The sequence below is a fragment of the Falco biarmicus genome, chromosome 3, assembly GCF_023638135.1.
Source record: "Falco biarmicus isolate bFalBia1 chromosome 3, bFalBia1.pri, whole genome shotgun sequence".
Taxonomy (NCBI): Eukaryota; Metazoa; Chordata; class Aves; order Falconiformes; family Falconidae; genus Falco; species Falco biarmicus.
In genome coordinates this window covers 103,224,882-103,241,506 of record NC_079290.1, presented here as the reverse complement: position 1 = coordinate 103,241,506, position 16,625 = coordinate 103,224,882, and the positions used below count along the sequence as shown (strand labels likewise).

The following is a 16,625-nucleotide window of genomic DNA, read 5'->3' as shown; positions in this document are numbered from 1 at the left end:
TTTACTGTTATTGACTGTTTGAAGACTAAATTAGCATGGGCAGCAAGAGTTAATTGGGTTCTACCTAATCTGACAAAGTAGTTGAAAGAGACATGACAAGTGATACTTCTTAAAAGATAATACTGATTTATTTTCAGATTTATTCATTGCTTGAGAACTGTAAAGGTCCGGTTTTGTCATACAAACTGGCACTGTGCTCTTTGAAAAGGAAAGCAAACTAAAAAGCTACTACCAAGATAGGAAAAATCTTGCAAAATGTCTTGAATGTAAAACGGAGTCTGTGCCGAGCTGTGACCTGTCTGAGGCTGGTGTCTTTGAATCAGTCCACAAGGAAAAGATTTTCTGCTAGTGAACAGTTACGTATTTCAGCACTGGACACTGCTCAGTGTCTGTAGATCAGCCCTTTTACAATACTGTCAGACTGAAGCTGAAGCATAAGTAAAGCAATTCAAAGATACCTAGTAAGGTCAAAGTAACTGAGTCACTGTTTTTTACGTACATCTTTTAAGTAACTTTTGAGAAGCCAAGCACTTGTTACATTTGCCACAAACATAATTTTCTGCTTGTGAACCAAACCCTGATATCATGAAAGAGTAGGTAATTGTCATATTTCTTTCTCTTAAAAGATACCAAGCAGAGCTAAATAATCAATTGCACAATTATTTTCATCACTTAGGAAAGTCTGCCTGTAATGTTGCATGATTTACAGCTTGTAATGTTTGGGGTTTTTTTGTTCATCCAAAGCAGATAAAAGTCAGCCAAATGTACTTAGAACACAGAACACATCTTAACCTTAATGTTACGTTTGATGGGCAGTTATAGAAAGTATCTTGTGAAAGTAGATGCTTTCAAAATAGAGTCATTAGCAAATATATTATTTAAATGGCGACTGAAAGTTTTCATGGACTGTTCTGTCCAAAGAAACTTGCACTTTTTCAGATTACTGGTAAAAATAATCACAAAAATGTCTGAAGTTGTATTTGTGTTTGATGTTTGCATAATGGACAGCTGTTGCTTGTTCTGGTAAATAGCAGCAATATGTGTAGCTGGTAAGGTATTCAGTACTCAGTAAGTGCTGTCCATTTAAAACAGAACAAACAAACAAACACAAAACCACCAAAAAATCACAACCAAACAAACCACCACAAACCCAAACCCAGACATTCCACTTTTTGCCATAACTACTCATTAAGTGTGTATGGTGATTAAGACTCTATGTATTATATAATAAAAAATTACTAGATTCCAGATCCATTAGATGATGTATTGAAAACAAGTAATTAAAAATTGTGGTCACCATGTGATCTTTTTGTAGTGACTGCATTTAGCTGGTCTCCGTGTTAGTTGCAAAAAGCCAGGGTTGAGTCATAACGTCCGAACTAAAACCAAGCAGCCCTGAATGCTTCATCCGGCGCTGGGGTTTTGGTGCTGTGCCCTGACGCCGGTGAGCGCGGTGGCTCCTGAGGAAGCTTTGCTGTGTGCTCTCTTTGCTGGTGAAAGCCAACCCTTGCAGAGTTGCCACGTGGTCCCTAAGCCAGGTACTCTTGACTCTGAAGAATCATCTAAGAAATCCTGTGTTCAGCATTATAGTCAAACCTTGGAAACTTTTCTTCTTCCCTGCTGACAGATTCATCTTTCTTCAGTAGTGCTGTGGCTTAAACGGAGCTGCTTGTGCTGCAGAGGCTTTCTGTCCTGTCCCCTTGCCTTCTGCCGTCCTTTGCCTGGGGTACCCCTTCCGAAGCGCTCGGATGCCGAGGGCTTGCCGTCTGCCCCTGCACTCAGCAAAACGTACATCCTTGACCTCCGCCCTTTGCAGGGAGATCGGCGGGAGCTGCCTTGCTCGCAGGCGCAGTTGGCAGCGGTGTGCTGAGGGGCGGCGTGCCTGCTGGCAGCCTTCAGCAGCCACTTTCCTGCGGCCTGAGCGGCGGGCGCCGGCGCCGGTGGGTCTCACAGGGGACATACAACACAGCGGAGGGCAGTCCTGTGGGCTGCTCACCAACCCAAACTGGAGTCGGTAAACAGAAGGAAAATGCCTGTTTGCAGTGGGATTCTTAGATCGAGCTGTGAAAAGGTTGTAGCTGAGAAACGGCGAACGCGGGGCAGGTTGCTCGGCCGCTGGTGGTGGCGGCCGCTGTACTGAGGGCTCCCTGCTGGGGCCCGCTCACCCGCGCTGGGACCTCTGGGCTTCTGCTCGCCTCGCTGCAGTCTTGCTTGTCCCCTGCCTTGGACAAAGCTGTGTCTGCTTGTGGGGGCTGAAATTACCGGAGTGACGCGTTGGCACTTCTCACCTCTCAGCAAAAAGTATGTGCAAAGGAGAGAATTGCGCCACAGAGGGGTGTTCGTTATCTGTAAGATTATGGCTGACACAGTCTTATATAAAATGAGTTTAGGAGAAGAACGTATCTTCACAAAAGCTTTACCTTTAAAAAGATGTAGAGCTTAGTAACTAGGATTTATCAACCACTTTTACAGCTTTATGACCATATTCCTTTTTGCAGCTTTAAATTGTTCTTAAAAAAAGAAAAAAGCAAATGCAACTTACACAGGCTTTGAAAGTATAAAGTGCTTGTTTCCTTTTTTAACTAATTAATCAAAAATGCATGTGAACAGACTTTTCTTCAAATGAATAAAGCAAAACTTTAAATCCAAAGGTAGACATTTCAGTGGGAAAATAAACTGGATAAGGGAAATTACAGGAACAATTAATAATGAAAATGTAGTATCTCTGTAAAACACATGAGTATATAGTCTTCTGGTCTATTTGCATTAATTGTATGCATTTACTTAATTTCTTTTATTTTAAGGCCATGGAACATCCTTTAATATAGATTGTAATGTCTGTTCATGTTTTGCTGGAAACTTGATATGCTCTACGCGTCAGTGTCTAACTGAGCATAGTTCAGAAGACGAACGTCGGAAGTTTACAGGTAACTTTCCAAACTATGGAAACTGTAAGCTTAATACTCTCAGGGCCAGAGTTAGCTTCTAAATTCCTTCCACAGTATTAACAGAAAATATCTGATAATTTGTTAGTAATATGTTCTTTAAATCAGTTCGTTTTTCTGATGTCCAACCAACATATACCTTTGGAAAAAAAAAGATCAGTATTGAAAAATAGAAGCTCGGGTAATATGTAAAAATAATAAGTAGAGATGACGTAGTGCCACTAGGGACAAGAGAGGGGTAGTTTGGGGGGGAAATGGAGAAAGCTGAGTCGAGGTAGCAAGGAAGCAGTGCACAAACCTGCCCTCCTGCTGCTTCTGAGTGCACAGGTGCTGTGCCGTATTGCTGAATTACAGGAGGGAGGACATGGCTGAAGGTATGGCACATCTTTGCATTTGCTGGAAGGCAAAGATATCCTAGTGTCTTCTTGTGTATCTTCTGTCTTAGAAAATAAGAGTGCACCAGATTCCTGGTTTGTGTGTTGCATTTACAGGTTTGCCGTGTAACTGTGTGGATCAGTTTGTGCCCGTCTGTGCTCAGAATGGACGCACGTATCCAAGTGCGTGCATAGCTCGCTGTGTTGGGCTCCAGGACAATCAATTTGAATTTGGATCATGTCTTTCCAAGGACCCTTGTAACCCTAACCCTTGTAATAAAAACCAGAGGTAAAAGCACAGTATGTTTTAAAGCTTTTCTTTGGCATCTTCTACTCATAAAGCAGATAACGCTTTTTCTTTGAACGTGTTGTGTATTGTAGTAACGTTCTATGTTTTGGGATACTCCAATAAAAATAACTGTTTGAAGTAGCTATTTTTTATTTATCATAGTTAGTAATGGACTGTAATAACTGTCAGTGCTTGGTTCTGTTTATGTAATACTATATTTTTTAAATCCATTATGCAGATCTCTGTTCTAGCAATAAAGAGAATTAATGTACACTTTCAAAAGTGGAGGAATCAGATTTTGGTGAAATGGCTCTAAGTGTCATTTTACTACTTGTTCCACACCTCCTTCTAGTAGTTTAAAAAAACCCACACCTGTATTCGAGAGTTGCAGTGAGTCTTGCTTATTCAGTGAATAATCTGTGCTTTTTATCTCTAAAATAGGAAAATATCAATCACTTCAGGACACTTGAGCTTCTTTTAGACTGATATCTTGTGAAAACTATGCCTGTACAATCTCTGTTTTTTCAATGTCAGAAAAAGCAAAATCTGTATAGACAAACATGAAAACAGAACCCATGCTCTGTACTAGTGTCAGGAAAAAAGAAAATCGGGCCTTTCTTACAGAAATCAAAGTCTGTGGCTCATAATACTGGTCTCTGTCTTCAATTTTCTCAGTGTTGTGCAATACTGCAGTCTCCTTTGAATTTGTACATTTTTCTGTTTTGAAAGAAAGCCACCCTAAGTTGTGTAATACTGTGCTTCCGTGAAAACTGATTATAGCAATTTTATTTTTTTCCTTTTTCTGCACTTTAAATGGCTTCATGCAGAAACCTGCAGAGAAAACCCTGTGGCTTTGTACTGTAATAGCCATTATGGCATTGAAAATTAGAATTTCAAAGGTGCATTGGGGATGTATGCTTTTTACCTTTCTGATTTGGAAAGTATAGAGAGGTTTTTCAGTTCTACAGAATACTATTATGCTTAGAACCGCCACTTGTAGTTTCAGTAAAGGACTGAAGTTTCAGTAAAGCAGTATGTTTTTCTAGGTCAGCTTGATAATGTAGCATAAACTAACCATGCTCATTTTAAAACATTACTGAAGCACTTAGAATCTGTTTAAGATCTTACATTCCACTTGTAAAGTGTTTAAATGTCAGAATTTCTGAGTCTTGCCTAATATGGGAGGAATATGTGTAATGCATAGGACAGCAGCGCTCAGAGAGAATAGGGACATACTGTACATAATCCAGTGGTAGCCTTGCTGTTTTGGAGGAGGAGCAGTTTGTTAAAAAAGCCATTTGACTTTTCATCAGCCCATTCATCAAACTGTTGGCTGGCATTTCTCTAGCACAGGGATGTCTCGCAGGGCATATGGCAAATGTTTTGCACATAAGTCCTTGGAAGTTATATATTTAATAGAAAGGAGAAAGAATTTCTGCGGTTGATTGCTCTTCACTTACCTGTGAAGGCTTGAGAGGGATGACATGCCAAAAAAGGGAATTGTGTTAATACTAGATTCTTCCCTGGTTTGCAGTCATCCCCAAGATGGGATGGGATGGGATGGAATGTACTGAACCAACAAAGCTAGCATCCAATTAGGTATCTGTAATCGAAACCATATGAGCTTGTAAGTCTTGTGTTCACTACCTCCCCAGGGAAGGATGAGGCTAGACCTCTGCAATACAACCTCTTGCAGTTGACTGCTTTCATGTTTTCTCTAGTTTTCCATAAGTAGGCATTTACAGAATGAAGCTTGGGAGTAGGTAAGAAGTTTATCCAAGCCTTTCTCAAAAATCCTTTGGAAAATACGTGGTAAAAGATAAATTTGACATAAACGTTCACATACGTTGACTAAACATGGTGCAAACCAGTTCCAGGTTTGTGATGAGACCTGAAAGCGGCTTTTCAGAATCTTTTACCACTTGTATTTCCTGCAGCTCTGCTGAACCATAGTTAGCTCTAAAGCGTTGGAGAAGATTTCACTGCAAATATTTTCCCTGAATATTTTGAGACTTATCAATTTCATATCGTGTTACAGAATTATTTTTGTTTATTACTTTATGCAGGTGCATACCAAAGAAACAAGTTTGCTTGACTAGTTTTGGGAAGTTCGAATGTAGCCAGCATGAATGTGTGCCAAGGCAGTTAAATTGCGACCAGACGCGGGATCCTGTTTGTGACACAGACAATGTGGAATACAGCAACTTGTGTACTTTGTACCAAAAAGGAAAAAGTTTGGCATACCGAGGACCATGCCAGGTAGGAAGTGGTTCTAGCAATAAATACCAACTCATCTTTTTCTTTAATGTTCAAGTTTTTTGCAATATTCTGCTTTTTATAGCTTACAAAATGTTTTAATTTAAAGTAATCCTTTAAAAATGTAATTTTAACCAGTATAAAAAATACTCTTTCAAAATTATATTGAGAATTTTGTCAAGTGTATCTCTGCTTTAGTGAACAGCTGTCTCAAAACCAATCAAAAGCTTTATTTATGCTTTCTTGGGGATAGTACTTTGATATTTATGTTAAATCTTCCTCTATTTTTCACTATTAAAGCTTGCACCGAGATATGTTTGCAGTAATTGGTTGCAGTTCCTTGGTTAGTTAAATGCTAGTTTTTTACCAATTTGAGCTTGGTTTATTTAAAAATTAATACCTAGTCATAGAAAGCCTTTAGTGTTTTGTGTGATAGTGCTCCAGGTTTACCAAGATCTATTTACACCTAAGTTTTGTCGGAGACTAAGCAGTCTGTAATGTTTGGGTTTTTAGTTAGCCTGGATTGAATTAGTCCTCATATTAATTCCTGAGAAGGATTAGGACTAGGTATAGTTCTTCCATCCCACGGCTCCCAATGGTGTGTGCATACAAGCTGTTTCTGTCGCTTTACAAGGAAGGTCAGAGCTACTCTGAACAGAGTTGCTGGCTTTACCATTGATAGGCTGTTCATCTCCAGGTTTTTCCCAAATGATGAACATCGAGACCTTCTCTTGGTCTCAGCTGATGGATATCCCTAGCAGTACAGAACATTTTTTCAGGGGTTTTCTGTATTATGAATGCTATTGCTCTTTTAACCTACTTTTAGTTTCTGCCTTTCTGTCTTTATACCTTATTTTTCTTGCCCTTTTTCAGCAACCTCTTTAAGTACAGATAATTCTCATTGCACATCAGATATCTCATGAGACACTCAGAATGTTCAGCCCCTGAACAGTAAGAATCAAAGGAGTATTGCATGGCTGGATTTTTTTTTTCTCCAGCAGTCGTGTGCCTAGTTGCATCCATGTTCGTAAGTTTTGGACAGTGGTAGCTTTACATTTTCATTCTTGCTTTTACAGGGAAGATGACTGCAAGATAGGAGACTATTTGGGGTGCTTGCATTTACTTGTCCTTTGTCTGTTTTGTTGGTAGCTTAGGTGTGTTATATAGAAACTGTAATTTTCTTGTTGTTTTAGAGGATATACAGTGATCATATAGCTATGGTGACGTACAAGAAATCTTCGTTAGTTTAATAAAATGCTTGGACCTTAGCAAGAAATTATGAACAGAGTTGCATCATTTCACAAGACTTTGGACAAAAGTATTACTTACCTTGCCTGCAGAGAGTCAACAATTCCATTTGTTCCTGTCGTGAAGCTTAAGTTTATTGGTATTTGACCCCTTGAACAGGTTGGATTAATGTATGTACACAGGGGGATAGGAAGAAACTGTATTACAGTTTTCTCTGATTCTTTTTTTACATGTGTTTGAATCAAATAACATGTTGAGAGAAAATGGACAAAATAAATGTATTTTTATAGATTTAAAGCTCTCAACAGTATATTTTTGACAAAGGTGTCTAGTAATGGATTTTATTCTTTTGAAGTAAATGTATACGTTTAGCTTTTCAAGTAATGTGTTAGAAATACATGCACACACACTAATTAAGAACATAAAAACACTGAGATGAATTAATAAACTAAGTAATTAAAATATTAATACATAAAACAGCAGTATTTTATTAATAATACTTTATGAAGTAATAAAATTATGAAAATTAATTAATTTAAGTAAGTTAATTTAAATGACATGGTCATTTTATTTAAGAGTTAGCACAGAACAAAAAATGTTCCAAAACATGTCTTGCTGTACATTTCTCTGATTCCAGCTTGTATTTTTCTGTTGCCTTCTTGAAGTAGTTATTCTTTGCATTTATTACCCATTCGTAAACAGGCAGGTTATTTTACTCTAGAGTCCCTGCTTCTTTGGATGTTTGACAATGTTAGCAGTGAATTTGCATTGACTTTGGTTTTCCTGATGTTAATACTGCTCTGGAGTTTCTGTACGGGAATAAATTGATCTGTGGAACGTCTCTGTGTGTTTCAGCCGTTTTGCAAGTCAGCAGAGCCTGTATGTGGGCATAACGGAGAAACCTACCGCAGCGTCTGTGCTGCCTACGCCGACCGCGTGGCCGTTGACTATTACGGGCAGTGCCAGGCTGTGGGCGTGCTCTCAGACTACGGCTTTCACACCGAGTGCGCCTTCGTTAAATGCCCCCAGCTTTCTGCTACAGGCTGCAAACCTGTTATTGCTCCGGGTACGTTAATTTGTCGTTGGAGTTTACTGCAGTAGGAGAGAGTCTCCAGGCCACGTGCATAAACAGGTGTCTCTTCAGGACAAAACTTACACTTTAAAATTATAATATTCCCTGATGTCCTTGGGACATCTAAGAGAAAGGGTGAAGCAGAGGTTTTTATTTAGGGCTGGAGCAAGCAGTATCAGGGCTCGGCTGAGTAATTCTGGGGTGGCAGGGCCTTGGCTTTAGCAGTCGCGCTCCCTTGGTCTTCAGAAGCTTGCTGCTGTCACCATCGCTGCTCCAGGAGAAGCAAGTGAGGTCTGCCATGTCCAGGGCAGAACGCTGCTCGCAGTCAGATGAGTGATCTTTTGGAAGTAGCAGCACAGATACCACACCGGAATGCCAAACGGTCGTCAGAGCTGGAGTTCCCAGAAGAACAAAGATGACATTTAATTGAAGACAGAGTAAGACACTGTGTGTATTTCCAGCCCTGTGAAGGAAGAGGGCAGTAGGAATAGTTTTGCCCTTGTGCTGTTTGAACTGGTTTTTTATTGTTTTCACAAATGCCTTCTATGTGAAACAGTAGCAAATTGCAGGTAACACATAGAACAAGGAAAGCTCACTTCTTAAACAATTTTATCCATTTTTCTCATTCATGGGTTTGAAGAAGGGTCTTTGTGCTTTATTACATTTAACATTGTAAAAGTCACTCTGTGAATGTGAATTGTGCATAATAAGTTGGGGGTGAATTAAATACACAGTCATGGGTAGAAAGCTGAAATATTAGCCCTTTGGTTTCTGAGATGGTCAGAAAAAAAACAGTAGAAGAAATATGACCTATTTCTCTGTTAAACACACATCTGTCAGACAGATCCTTCGCCCCCCCCCCCCGCCCCCATTATATAAAGATTCTAAGCTGCAACGTGGTGTAACTGCATAGATTAATGTTTGAAATGTGCGTAACTGGCTCCTGTCATGCCCTAGCTGTTTCAGTGCTTGAAATTCATCATTTCTGTAGTTGCATGTGCATCCATCCATCCAAAACCTTGGCTTGTGGTACAGAGTGCCTGTGGGTTTTAGCTTACAGTAATGCGTCATCTTGAAACAAGTGAAAATTCATCTTGTTGCTTCATGTTGATGGGAGTAAGTGTGTGTTGAAAGATGACTGCTTTTGCATTATAAATGTCTTCAGCATTAAAAAAAATATCTTAGGCGTTCTACTATCAATCCGAAACTTTTACTTTGCTTTGGCAGTCTTGCTGTTTTTAGACTCAGTTAACATTCAACTTTTGACCTCTGCTTACTTAAAAGTGAAAGGACTATTTGCTTTTATTTCTGAGATATTTCTTTTATTCACATAGGAGCCTGCTGTCCGCTATGTGCTGGAATGCTGAGAATCTTGTATGACAAAGACAAGCTGGATACTTTTGCAAGGGTAAAATCATGCATTATGTATGTTAAATGGTACACAAAAAGGTCAAATTACTGTATACTCTCTCCTGAAAAGTTAACACATTATAAACCAAACTATTTTTCAGTAGGTAGCATGTGATTTGGGTTTTTTTCTTTATATTGTTTATACTTTCCTTTATTTCTTAATGTCAAGTATAGAAATTGAATTACAATGGAAAGTAAAACAGAATTAGAGTAGGCACAAACAAGCACATTCAGCTTTGCGTTTTATATGATATACATATAATAGTATAATATTATATGATATACATATAATTTATACATAATAGTAAAGACAAATGATATGGGAACTGCATCTGTCTCATGATAGTAATACACTGTATATTTATTATTTATGGCCTTTTTGTTAAGGTTATTCTGCTAGCTCAGTGTTTCCTAATGTGGGTAACTTAGCTCTGCCATTGTCTTATGTTTTTTTAAATATCAACCCCTGCTTAAAGCGAGGTTAACTCCAGGTTGGATCAGCTTGGCCAGCTGAGCTTTTAACACCTCCAGGAGTGGAGATGCCACAAGCTGCACACGCTGCTGGACTCCCGCCAGCTCCTCAGTGTGGCCTGGGGATGGGGCAGGGCATAAATAAAGGGGGACGATGACTTCTGCTGGCTCAGTTCTTGCTGTTGCAGCCCAGTGTGTGGTTGGCCTTCATCTCAAGGCTGTGCTGCTGACTGGTGTTCTGCTGATTTCCCTGATTTCCCCTTAGAGATTTTGCGTTCGTGTTGTGTTGACTGGTTTTGCTGAATAGCAGTGTCTGATGGGTCATGACTGCATCCTGGAATGTCTTCCCGTTGTCATCTCTAATGGTACCAGGGACTTGGTGACCGCTGCAACTTCTCCCTTCATACCTTACAACCTGTGGTTGTGAAGAATTTTTAGTTTTAGTTAGAAGGGCTTTCTAGTTAAAGGAATTATTTGGACTTACTTAAGTAGTTACTCAAGTAGTTGGTGGTAAGTACTAAGTACCCAAATCCAGGTACTTAGTAGGTGAGAGGTGGATTAGGGTACTTAAATCGTTGCTTTTCTTCTCCCCCCCCCCCCTCGTTTTTTTGTCACCACAGTCTTCCTGACTTTCTCTTCTCATGCTCATCTAACACCACAATACACAGTCTTCAGAGTTTTCAAAACTCGTATATATTTATATATATAAAACAATATATATCTCTCTCTTTACATTTGAAATATGTGATCTCTCAAATATTCAGGCCAGCATTCTCTTAGCACATACTAGAAACTACAGAAAGTTGACTGGGGTACAAAGCCCCCAGAGATGATCTCTGAGTGTTGCAGCCACCTGGAGCCTGTGCAGGGTGTGAACTGCCCTGAGCACAGTCAGGAGCTCTGTCCCTTTGTTACTCCACTGGCAGTCAGAGGCCAGCCAGCATCTCGGTAATACCGTAGAAAATGCCCAGCTGTGCATTTGAGTAATTTGATACTTTTGTCATCTATATTTAATTAATAACATTGATCTCCTCTGATTGTATCAATGAAACTATAGGATTGGTGTGCAGCTCTTGCTTTTGCCAGTATACATATACATACAGTGCATACATGCATTGTGCTGGAGATGGTTAAGGCTCAGATACACAGACTCATTGCTACAATTGCTAGTGTACACTTTAACCAACCCGAGAGGGCAAGGAGTAGTAATGTGCGCCTATTTTAGTTCAGACAGGTGGTTAATTTGAGGAAAAACTGCCTCAGCTACTGAAGAGTTTCTCCCCCCACCCCTCTGGCCTTTTTTGTAAAGACAGCAGGAAAAAAAAAGTCATCATCTACACAGAGCAAAGAAACATTAGAGATCTGCTAAAATTCTCATCTAGTCTATTAGATTTCTAATCTAAGACATAAAAATCCAAGTTTGACACTATCCATCATCCTTAAAGTATCCATGTGCTTCTGTTTTAAGACTGAACAGGGTTTGCTGATCAGTCAGCATGTCAGACTACATTTCAGCGGGGCTGTGACAGGGAAAACCCTCAGAGATCTGGTAAAAGAAGTGTCGTGCAACACCTTGCAGGTTTGGTCCATGTAGTCTACTTCGATTTCCCAGATTTCCATTTGTTAAGGTCCTGTACCAGTGGTCTTAAAAGAAACTAAGCTACAGTAGGATACAAAGAATGGATTTGCTGCAGCTAAAGCTGGAAAACAGAACAAAGCAGAATGACCAGAAGTCACAAGTATTTGTGTTGGTGGTCTATACTGTTCAGCACATGCAGAAGTGACCTGGAAAAAAAGATGAAAAACCTGTAAGGTGTGGCAGTCCTTGAACAGACTGAGCATCTACAATCAAATTGTTGTTTGTCAGATACAAGCAGCAAGCAGAACAGAGACAAGAATTTTAAGAGAAAAACACATTTACCTGCTAGTTACGTAGTGATGTTGAAACATCATGTGCTCTCACATATACAGACATGTAACTGTCTTTACAAAGCCAGAGCTCTTCATTTCTGGTGGCTCTTGAAACAGATTCTATGATGGTAAGGGAGTGCTGGCTGGTGGGGCTGCTCTGCCTCTTGTTTCCCAGCGTGCGAGTACAAGCTGCTTTAACATAACCAGTTACGTTACTTTGAGGTACATGATACACGTGCACGCTAACTATGAAGCTGGAGAACAACATGTATTGAAACCATGGTTAATTTGAGCAGTAAATAATTTTTTTCCGCTCTTCACTTTTTTATGGGTTTGGTTTCTTTTTCAGAATCATAGAATCATTTTTTAGACTGATGTTTTAGAATCACTGAATCATTCCAGTTTTTTGCTAGCAATTAGAACTGAATAGTTTAATGGCTGAAACAAATTTTCTGACATGATTTCAAGTTGTTGAAACTGAAGAGGAGAAATGTAAGTTTGCATAATATCACTTCATCCACAAAGTTCTTTGTTTTCTTCCAGGTGACAAATAAAAAGCCTATAACCGTACTTGACGTACTTGAAAAAATCCGCCTGCATGTCTCAGTGCCACAGTGTGATGTGTTTGGATACTTAAGCATAGAATCTGAAATTGTGATCCTCATCATTCCTGTGGATCAGAACCCCAAACCGTTGCAGGTAGACCATGCTGTTATTTCGTTTGCCCGGTGTGGATTTACTTCATTTTTAGATGTGTACACTACTTTTCTATTTTCAATACAGCAGTTTTAAAATTGTGCATTCTCCTGTGTCCCAAATACATGGGGATTTCTGTAGTGACTCAAATCTGACTAGCCAGGGTTATGGATGGTAAAACGTGTCTTGAGAATTCTGCTTTTCTGGTAAGAGGCTTTTAAGTGTGGGTAGTTAGAGGGGGGAGGTGAAGGAAGGCCAAGGACAGAGCAGTATGATTTTTGTTTTAAAATTAATAAATGCAGAACTCTCGATTTTCCTATGACTAAAATAACAGAAAAATAATTACTGAATGCCCTCTTAAATTAATACTTATACACTCTGTATTAATTAATAGATAATTATTTAGTAATCATATATAATTATATAATATATATGATAATATATATAATTAATATATTATTAATTAATTAAACACACAGCTGCATATGAAATGGTACTCCTTTGTCTCCGGTGTCAGTGTTAAGAGTAGATTGAAGTATCTGTGGTATTAGGCTGAAGCACATCATGCGTATTGGTACCATATTCATACACTGTGCACATCTTGATGTTAAGGAGTCGTTCATACCAAAGAAGATCTGTTGATCCTATTCTGAGACCATCCTGGGTTTGATACTCCTTTCCACTTTATGGTAAAAAGTGCTGGGAGATCCCGAAATGCTATTATGCCCTTAAAAAGGAAATAACTTTCCAATAAGCTGCCCAGCTTGCTGTGTCACAGCTAGTTCATGCTAGCAAACAAGAACGTAACACTCACAGCACGGAACTCTAAAGGTAAACCAACAAATGCAGCTCGGAGTCCTTACGGTGTTTTCTTTGGCGTAGTTCAGCGCAACAGAAGCAAGGCTTTGCTACGTATTGCTTTGTTACACCCTTGGAGCTGTTGCTTCATTTTTACTTTCTGCTTGTTAACCTGTGCAAGCAAGGAACATAATTCCTTGCCATTTTATAGTTGTTTCTAATAGTCTTGCCCAGCCCTGCTGAGAGCAGTTTATAGCGAAGTGGCTTTGCAGATCAGGTGCTCCGACTGCTTCATTCTGTTCCTGGCATGTCGGTGTGTACTGGTGTGAAATGAAGGGCTTAGCTTTGACAAGGAAGGGGAGAGAAAACCTGGCCACACTCTCTCTTTTATCTTTTACAACGCAAACAGAATTCAGGCAGATTCATTTCCTTGTTTATTTTATATTGGTGGCTGCTTCCCATTTCCATTTTATTTGTACAGTCTAGTTTTGCATGCTCGGTATCGCTTCTGGGACAGGCTGAAATTACAGTGCAAGGGGACACATCACTGCCACAGACTTTGCAAGCTGCAGTATCTAACTGGGTAGGTTTTTTTCCCAGGCAGATACATTGTGTGTGTTTTGCTTGCCCATGCTACTGGAGCTACTGGCTCCAACTCAGCTCCCGCTTATGTCTCTTTCTTTAATAGAAATAATCCAAAATGTAACCAGGACTTAGGAAACAAGGTCTGAGCCCTGCCAGCCTGGTCAGCTCTCACTCCACCTGCAGCAGGTGCAGTTGGACCCCTAGGCAGAGGAGGACTCTGAACGCAGAGAGCCCCTCTGAACCAGGGAGGAGCTGCTCTCCCACTGGTGACACTGGTTGCTGGTGCACGGGTTCCTCAGCTTTCAAGCCCTGGGCCTCCACGTGCGAGCTTGTCAAGTTAAAACCTCAGCCGAGGCAGCTTCCAAAGCTCTTAGTACTAAATTGATTCCTGGGTTGCAGTAGAAGGTAAGGTGGAAAAAATGAATTTTCTAACATAAATTTCTGATTATCATCATGTCAGTGGGGGAATGAAAACCTGAAAACTTGGGGTTTCTCAGGTTTTCCCATTATTTCCATTCTTCTCTTCCCTGCCCGTAAAAGAAATCAGTTTGCCCTGATTTAGAAGAAAAATCCCAGTAAGATGAAAATCTTGGTTCTTCCACTGTTGCAGACTTCAAAGCAGTATCCTGGTTAATCAGGAAGTCAGCCCTCAGTTTTAGAGATACTGACTTCAGTTATAGGTTACTGTGAGATTTTTGGCATGGGCATTCAAAACACATTTTACGTAGCTTCCTTCCTTCCCTTTTGCTACTACCTGGGGCTTCCACAGCAGTTTTCATAGTACCAAAGTCTATGATAAGGGCTCTGATATATTTTCTAGGAAACACTCCCAAAAGTTATATAACTCTTATGTGCTGATGGGAATAACTCTGATTTCCTTTCCTGAATTTTGCTATCTAGCAACACTTTTGCATTGGCATTTCATGTGGCAAGAGGAGAACTAAAAACTACTTTTTTTTTTTTTTAGATTGAAGCCTGCAATAAAGAAGCAGAAAAAATAGAGTCACTGATAAATTCAGACAGTCCAACATTAGCATCACACGTGCCGCTGTCAGCTCTAATTGCATCTCAAGTACAAGTTTCATTGAGCATCTCTTCACCTTCTGTTAAAGTGGTGCCTGTTCTGCACTCCCTGTTTGTAAGCCTTTTATTCCCCTTGTCAGCATTAATATATTATATATAACTGCTAAGAAAATATACATGAGTATTGCAGTGTTTTATATTGTGAAGGACATTCAGAATTGTTGATCACTGAAACAGAAAACAAAAATTATAGAAGATTTGATAAACTAATATTTTTTTTCAATGAAGAACTAAAAGTATTTGGAATAATGTGAAAAGATTATTCTTTTATTCATTACTAGTCAGATGAAAGTTTCAGCACAGGTAGGTGGTTTTCCATTCAGTTTCAGCACAATTAGGTGGTTTTCCATTGATCTTGGAAACATAAAAATACTCTCGAAGGATCCGACACAGATTTACGATTTTTGCAAGAAGGGATCTTACAGGGTTTTTATCTGCAATGAACAAAATAGTGTTTCAAATTTATTGAAGAACGTTTACTTTGTATTGTTCAGATGTGTATCAGTGACAATGAAATGCTATTTTAAACATCATGTTTGGAAGAAAAAAATTGCTGCTACTTAATTACCTTACCAAAAATTTAAGAGTCTATTCTCATGTAAATATGCTTTCATATTTTATTATGAAGAAAACTAACTAGCCCTGGGCCTGTTTCTGTAGACATCTTTACTTGGACTAGTGAAGATTGGCAGGACACTGGGCTCAGTGCGTGTAAAATGACAATCAAGCTCTATACTAGTACCTGACTTCAATGAAGAAATATGTTCTTTTTATAGTTTTGTACATTTCAGAATCTCATATTGGATGCAAATATAAAGAATCTCAGTATCTATATTTAAGTGTCATTTAAAATATTGCAGTATTTGCATGTTATCTAATGAAATTTATACTTCAAATGTTTATACAAACAGTATGTTTTATTACTTATTGTATTTTATGCACCTGACCTTAGTCCACATGAAGTATTTTATATCAGTATTATGATAGCCAACTTTTGAAGTATATACAGAAAAACTTATTTTTGCCAAAATGCTGAACTTTGAAAGAAAGCACTGAAAACTTTTTGAACATATATGTTGTTGTAGCATGTTTGTAGCGATTATTTTCTGCTAAATCTTTTAAATGCAAAAGTATTAAAACTTTTTATTTTAATAAAACACTTTGTCATGTGTCCTTGTATATGAATGCATGTAATTTTATAGAATTCTGCAATACAACATGTATTTTTCTTTCTCAAATCAACACAGAACTAACTGCAGTTACATACATTCATGACTCACGCAGTTTAATGTTTCCAAATGAAGTACATTTCAAGGGGGTTCAGGGGGTGGGCTGTGGGGTTCTTTACCAAATCTGCGTCACCTACATGTAAATCTATGCCATGAGTGTCAGATGAATGCAGACGTCTTCATGGGACCCTCCTGGGTAAGGTTATAGGTATCCTCCAGTTACATTTAGAAGAGACATCTCTCACCTACACCTGTGAA

The 16,625-nt window shown here is 39.1% G+C and overlaps 1 protein-coding gene and 1 long non-coding RNA gene across 3 annotated transcripts in view; one reads left to right on the top strand and one right to left on the bottom strand.

The window, feature by feature from the left end:
* The window catches only part of RECK (reversion inducing cysteine rich protein with kazal motifs), a 65,748-nt gene extending 49,453 nt beyond the window's left edge, over positions 1–16,295 (top strand). The window contains exons 15-22 of one of the 2 annotated variants that reach the window (XR_008821059.1): positions 2,805–2,927; positions 3,437–3,608; positions 5,675–5,867; positions 7,968–8,178; positions 9,519–9,592; positions 12,520–12,675; positions 15,023–15,445; positions 15,477–16,295. Coding sequence is in view for 1 of the 2 variants with exons in the window: in XM_056333647.1 (XP_056189622.1) it covers positions 2,805–2,927; positions 3,437–3,608; positions 5,675–5,867; positions 7,968–8,178; positions 9,519–9,592; positions 12,520–12,675; positions 15,023–15,238 (1,145 nt within the window). In the remaining variant the exon portion in view is untranslated. Of the gene's footprint in view, positions 1–2,804; positions 2,928–3,436; positions 3,609–5,674; positions 5,868–7,967; positions 8,179–9,518; positions 9,593–12,519; positions 12,676–15,022 lie in introns of both variants that reach the window. The other variant, XM_056333647.1, reaches the window with a different exon arrangement.
* LOC130146969 (uncharacterized) lies at positions 10,657–14,678 on the bottom strand. The gene is made up of 2 exons (XR_008821060.1): positions 13,536–14,678; positions 10,657–12,165 (listed from the first exon to the last, which is right to left on the bottom strand). It is a non-coding gene; the product is annotated as an uncharacterized LOC130146969 (long non-coding RNA).
* Positions 16,296–16,625: the final 330 nt, after the last annotated feature.